Source organism: Apteryx mantelli, unplaced genomic scaffold (genome assembly GCF_036417845.1).
Source record: "Apteryx mantelli isolate bAptMan1 unplaced genomic scaffold, bAptMan1.hap1 HAP1_SCAFFOLD_91, whole genome shotgun sequence".
In the NCBI taxonomy this organism is placed as follows: domain Eukaryota; kingdom Metazoa; phylum Chordata; class Aves; order Apterygiformes; family Apterygidae; genus Apteryx; species Apteryx mantelli.
In genome coordinates, this window is record NW_027118813.1 from 190370 (window position 1) to 197295 (window position 6926).

Sequence of the window (6926 nt, forward strand, 5' to 3'; positions counted from 1 at the left end):
CCCACTTAGATATTTTGTGTTGTCCCCTGCTCCCCCTTATTTTCTTCCCTTCTGGCTCTGTGATTACTAGTTTACCAACTTCTAGTGGTTTGCTCCAATTCTGCAGTACAGGAATTGGCTTGAAAACCTAAACATTCTGATTTCCATTTGAAAATATTCTGTAGTAGGATCAGCTGATTTGCTTACTTGCACCTCAGGTGCAAAAGGGTTGTGTGTCTTGTGCACGTCCGCATTTTGTGCCACATCCCTTAGAGCTAAGCCTGATACGGTGTAGTAAAGTCTAAGATCCAAAAACTGACTATCAGTGTATATGGGATATCAGGGCAAAATATGACATTTAGTGTTACATACTTTTCTTAAAGTTTAACATAGCTTTCTGATGATGCAGTAGGAAATACACTATCTTCTTGGGATTTTTCGTAAAGAACTGTAATGGCTTAACCTAAGTTCATAAATAGTATTGAGTTAGTAACACTGGGTATTGACCTTCGCCAGTACTTATCGGGTGGTTTACAGGTTGGTGTGGGCCAGTTAGGTTTCACATTGGTATGTCTTTACAGAGTTTGCACAAGTTTAAGTGAAGTGATTTTTAGAACTGTTAAGCTGCCATAATTTATATGTAGATCAATTCATAAATGCAAATCCTGAAGGAAGGAATTATGTGGGGTAAAAGGAGTAGATATCTAAGGGGTTTATAGTGGCTCTGCATCCACCTGAAGGAGATTTTCCGGTGGCAAAATGGTGAAGGCAGTTCTCTTAAGGATGCTGTTTACAAGGCTATGTATCGGGGCTATACTGAAGATGAGCGTGTCAGAGGCTATTTTGGCTCCTCAAATGGTCCAGTATGAGCAGCTTTTATAACTCCATCCATGTTTTGTTTTGTCTGGATGTATGTGCTACCTGTCGTGGTGCTGTAGTACAAAATCTTACCCTGAATGTGAAAGAAGAAGTCACAGCTACTCAGTATTCAAGTGTTTGCAGGGTTTTTTAACAATATTTTGAGATTATTTTAAATAAATTTCTATACAACAGTATTAGAAAGGAAGACTAAGACTAAATTTTTTATTTTTTCCAGTACAGATTCTCTCTCTCTCTTATTTCATCACAATTCCCACGCGGACACTGTAAGTACAGTTTGGATAGATTAGTTGCCTTATTCTCTAGCTCCGGACAGAACCAGGCCCGTCTTTTTTAGTAACATTGACAAATTTCAGACCTTGGCTAAAGGATAGACACGAAGAGTTGAACGAAAGCTATTTGAAAAAGGAATGTGACTGTGGAAAATGTAAAATATTCTGGGGCCAAGTAAACATAATGCTGGGTGTAGATGAACATAATCAGCATGTGACAGTTTACCAATTGTGAGCGTCAGTTTGCAGCTGTGTACTCATGATGGCCAGTGAGATCTGATCGGGGTGTTTGCTTTGTAGATCCCCAACAGATTTAAAATATCTTTTTATGGACATGTCCACAGATGTTTATCTCAAGTAATTTGCAAAATCAGTTTTCAGGGAAACAGAAATACAACTCAGTCTTTTATAGGAGAGGTAAGGCTAAAATCATGCTCTAATAAAACAAATATTTGTTTTTTTCCTTACAAAAAGCATGTTTCTGTTGTTTAGAGGCTATTGGCTGCCAGTAAGAAAAAAATGAGTGTTAATGCAAATCTACAGATTCCTCTGTTTTGAATTAATGCAATCCATATCAAAAGACAGGGTTTTTAACTGAAAATTTATTCCAGCACGTATACTGCACTTTACAGTGAGTTCTGCTTCTGTGATGACTTTAGATTATGACCCACAATGATAATATAAAAGCATTTGACTGTAATAAGAAGTAGGCACTTAGTACAGGGTGGAGAATTTAATGCAGATAACTTCCATCTATATCTTGCCAAGGTAGTCTATTATTCTAGAGAAGGTTAAATGACTTTTATTTTTTCTCCTTATCAGAAAAAGACGTACAGTTTTAAACAAGTTCCTGGCTATCTTACATTGTTTGCAGTATAGTTTACATGCTTGATAGGTCTATAGATGGCCGAGAAAGTCATTAAAATAGCTGGCTAGTACAAAAGCTCAGACTGGAAATCACCGATGGGCTGTTAATGACCGTGGCTGTAGATTAAAAATAGTTATAAAAATATACGTCCTGATTCCAGAAGGTGCTGATACCACTTTGTTTTTGTTTTGTTCTTTAGTGAGATAGAAGATGAACTCAGCTGAAATCACTGATGATGATGAAGGTAAAATGTTACACTGTGTGTAATTTATAATCAGGCAAAAATATATATTGAATGAAAACTTTCATAACCTGATGAAGAATGCAGCTGCATCAAGGAAAATTGTATTAATGATTTTTGAAAAGCTATCTAAAACATCCTACTATTTTTTTTTGTTCACGGTATTTTCTCCTCTATTTCCTTCCTCCCGCTCCAAAAAACCCTTCTTCCTACCGTAACTTTATTTATTTATACTTTCAGCTCTTCTTCGGGGAAGAAAATGGCATTTACTAGATGTTTGTATGGTTCCTTGCATAATAAAAAATTGACTTTGGGGTGGTCTTAACATGCACTTATTATATAAGTGATAAAAAAGAGTTATGTTGTTCAAAATACATTTTCATAAAAAGAAACAAAGCACAAAAGATATTGTTTTAAGGGTATCATGGTTTTCTGGAGAGAGTGCTTTATCATTCTAAACCTTCTCTTTTTCCAGTAGAAATTCCTAGAAAAGATATAGTGAAAGTAGAAACAGAAAATGAAGATGAAGCTCTAGACTTCTCGGTAACATCCAGATCTTCTGAGGAACACTCACTGGATGGCGCAGTTGCTTGCCTACAGGAATCCAACAAACGGAAACAGACCTCGCTTGGTTGTGATGGTTCAGGGAGCCAGCAAGACGTCTTACCCAGTGTGAAGAAAAGACGCTTTGCACAAGAGATGACTTCTCTATACACAGCTCTGATTTTTCTGTTCGCATCTTGTAGGCTAAATTTAGTGCTGTTACAGGCAAAATGCAAGTCACTTAACTAGTTTTACATTAGTAATGAGTTAGAGGCAAGTATAGCTAATCTTAACCCAATCTGCACACATTACTTGTCTGGCTATTTCTTTAAATGATGTGGGAGCTGTCATATTTATGAAACACATTTATAGGTTCATTTACTCATTTGGAAGTTTTTTTGTTGTTTTTCATAGAACATAGGAACAGGTAGTGGTTTGGATTAACTAAGTTTGACTGATTATAGCCCCTCTCGTGTCACACAGTCCTTGGCTATTCAGTGGGAGAAATAGGGCTGTCTCTTTGCCATCTATGAACGGATTTTGATGTCAGTGAGGCAGGTAGGAATGTACATATTGACTGAAAGATAAAAATGCAGGGATGCAGAAGATTGCAACAGATAAGAATGGAAGGTATTACAACTTCTGAACTGGTGCAACATCCCAGCTGTGACAATCCAGACATTTGTCTAACCAGTGAAGGAGAGGCCATAATCTTTTCAGTTATCCTATTCTAGTGTTTCACCTCTCATGTTTGAATTCTGTATGTTGGATTTTGATTTTGTTGTATCTACTAAACTTCCTAAGAATTATTTGCAATATCCATGTGTTTGCAAAAAAAAAAAAAGAAAAAGAAAAATCACTGTAAATATTTACTGTAAGTTGATAAAATGCTTGCTTCAGATTTCAAACAATGAGGAAGAGTTAGAAAATGATTGAGAACGTGAGTTTCTTAAGAACTTAGTGCTGTTTTTTATAGATACCATTTAGAAGATGAGAAATCCAGTGAATCTACACTTCCTTGCCATTCAGAATTAAAGAAATCTTAGACTCCCCTTTTTAAAAAGACAGTATCAAGATACTACGTTTTTAGGTTTTTATTGTTTGAATTGAATAATATTTTAATTTTACTCATTCTCAGAAACCTGTTCAGGAGTTGTACAACGTTGTAAAGATAAAAATAGCTATATAAACCTTTCACATCAGAAAGAAGAGAATAAGCATAATTTTGGTGTCTGATAGCCTTGGCAGTGTTTTCAAAAGCTAACCTAAAGAGAATGTTGAAACATTAAATGCAGTTGGTGGAGGCAGTGGCAAGGTCACAGGACTAGGAGTCAGAAAATCTGGATTCTGTTCTTGGCTCTGTTGCTGACTTGTTGCCACCCAAGTTCTCTGCAGCCCAAGATCCTCATATGCAAGGTGGAGGATAATGACACTTAATTTGGGAGAGTATTTAGAGCTCTGTGGGGTAAAAGTGTTTAGGATTACAATTGCATTTCTATACTGTGGGGAAAGCCATGAACCAACACAAAAAACAATGAAATGAAACAAAACAAAAAAACCCTAAATAATACTTTACTGTATTTTTAATTGATTTTTTTTCTAATGCATTTATTAATTTGATATATGTAACACAATTAAGTCCTCTGGAGAAAATTTGGCAGTGCATATTTATGTAATGATACCTGCTTAAGAGGCACGCATTTATAGCTAATATTTTTAAGGCAGTTTTGCTAATACAGTATTTATTCATTCAAAGGGCCCCCATTCAAACCTGAAGAACAGAGACACTGGCTCACCCACTCAGGTAAATACAGAGCAGCCAAACGAGAACAAGAATCCTAATACAGCACGGCTCTGTGAAGAAGAACCCTTCAGTGACATAAGCACTCCATCTTATAAAAAACCTCTCTATGGCATCTCACACAAAATTACAGAGGAGAAGAACCCACCAGGAACAGAGCAGTTTGCTTCTTACGATTTGTTTGAAAAAATCAGTCCCAGCAGTCCCTCGCATCTTCAAACTTTGAACGATCAGCGCACAAGAGACTCTGCTGCAACCATTGCTGTGACAGCTGCCACCACAGATTCCGATCCAAATCTATATTCTTTGATACCAAAAATGTTTTATACACTTAACACCCTCAGTTCCAGTGTGACCCAGCTTCACAGCAAAGTTGACCTGTTGTCTCTGGAGGTCAGCCGAATTAAGAAGCAAGTCAGTCCAGCAGAGTCTGTCGCAGAGTTCAAGCCTCCTCCTGAGTACCGGCTGACTTCTGCAGAGCTCAAACAAATGATGGATCAAAGCACATCAGGTGGAGACTTAGCCTGCCGGTTGCTAGTGCAGCTCTTCCCAGAGCTCTTCAACGATGATGAATTCAACAGAAACTGCAGTGCGTGCGGCTTCCTCAACAGAAGGAAACTTGATTCTCTTCATCTGCAGCTTATCCGTAACTATGTGGAAGTTTGTTATCCTTCTGTGAAGAACACAGCTGTGTGGCATGTGGAGTGTTTGCCTCAAGTCAATGATTTTTTCCATAGATTTTGGGCCAAAAGGGAGATGGAAAATAGTCAACAGAATGTGCAATCATCCAGTTTTTATGAGACTGAACAGGTAGAATCCTCTCATTTTATTGAGGATAAAGAGCAGGAAGAAGCTCCTAATCCAGACTTCCCTGTGCCTTCTCCATATTTGCTGTCTGATAAGGAGGTAAGAGGGATAGCACAGCAGAGCCTTTCAGTTGGAAACTTCGCTGCCCGGCTTCTTGTAAGACTCTTTCCAGAACTCTTTACTCCAGAGAATCTCAGACTGCTCAGGTGCTTGTAACAAAAAACAGCTCGATCCCATCGGACTGAGACTGATCCATCATTACGTGGAAGCAGTTTACCCTGTGGAGAAAAAGGAAGAAGTGTGGCGTTACGAATGTATACCGAGCATTGATGAAAGATGCCAGCGTTCTAACAGGAAAAAGTGTGATGTACTGAAGGCGGCAAAGAAAGCAAGAAAGTGACTGGCTCTTGAAATTCCTAAGACTTTGACCACTAAATTATTTGTCAGGATTACACTTTGTTTTAGACCTCCCTGAGGGGCCTGTCGGGAGCTGAGGGCGCTCAGCAGCTAGGACAGTTAGGCACTAAGACTGTTGCTTGTTAATGTGTGTGTGTGTGTCGCATATACATGGGCACTGCAGCAGTGGGAAGTGGCTTACTACGTTTGTACATGGGTAAAGATCATAAGTCATCAGTGATAGAGCTATTCATGACTCATTAAGAACATGACTTTCACTGGTGCAAATACATGTATTAAAACTGTATTAGTCCACTCCCCATTTCTGCATCTTCCTTTTTTATCACTTTCTAATAACAAAGATTTTTTTTTTTTTAAATACATCATTGTGCTCTTCAGGGGCAGTTTTTCATTATACCCTTATAAAACAGGCATGTTAGTTAATTGAAAGTTTGAAGTTTAACCTTCATTTAAATTTACAAGTTTCACGGTTTTTGAAAGTGCCATGTTCATTGGCATAGCAGTCTTTGCTTCTACAGTAATTGCAGCTATACGCTATTTTTGTTCTTGATGATACTGAGATACTGAAAATAACAATACTGTGTCAAAAATGGGTCAGAATGGTATACTTTCCGTTTTTAACTGTTACCCATGTTTTATTTCTATAAATAAGAAATGAACTATTATAGTTATGAACTGAGACTTGAGAATAGACACAATGTAAATGTTTTTCTGCATTGACACCACAAGCTTAATCCTGCCCCCGTGATTTTTATTTTGTTGTGTTCAGCGTCACTGCTGGCACAATTAAGGATGGCTTGTCTGGGCAAAGCTAGCAGAGCACCCCCAAGCCTATAGCCGTGGAAGGTAGTGCCATTGCCTGCTGGTCACTCTATTTGTAAAATAGCAGAGACAACAAAAAAAACCAAAAGACTTGAAACAAGAACTTAAAAAAAATTTAGACCTTGCTCTCTATCAAAATTACTATTCCAAAGGTTTCCAGTATTAATATTTAATTTATGTAAGAAGTACACGCAAAGATTGTTTTTGTGATGAAATGAAGTGTTGCAGGGTCCCCACTTACGAGCTATGGTAATGTAACTCATTCTTTGCATAAATGCAGCACTCTCTGGATTTTTC

General features: G+C 37.8%; 1 protein-coding gene across 1 annotated transcript; it reads left to right on the forward strand.

Moving 5' to 3' along the window:
- The first annotated feature begins 2208 nt into the window (after positions 1–2208).
- On the forward strand, positions 2209–5790 carry LOC136996825 (BEN domain-containing protein 3-like). The gene is made up of 4 exons (XM_067317575.1): positions 2209–2242; positions 2715–2936; positions 4537–5432; positions 5578–5790. Exons 1-4 carry the CDS (start codon positions 2209–2211, stop codon positions 5788–5790), a joined length of 1365 nt encoding a protein of 454 aa, XP_067173676.1.
- Positions 5791–6926: the final 1136 nt, after the last annotated feature.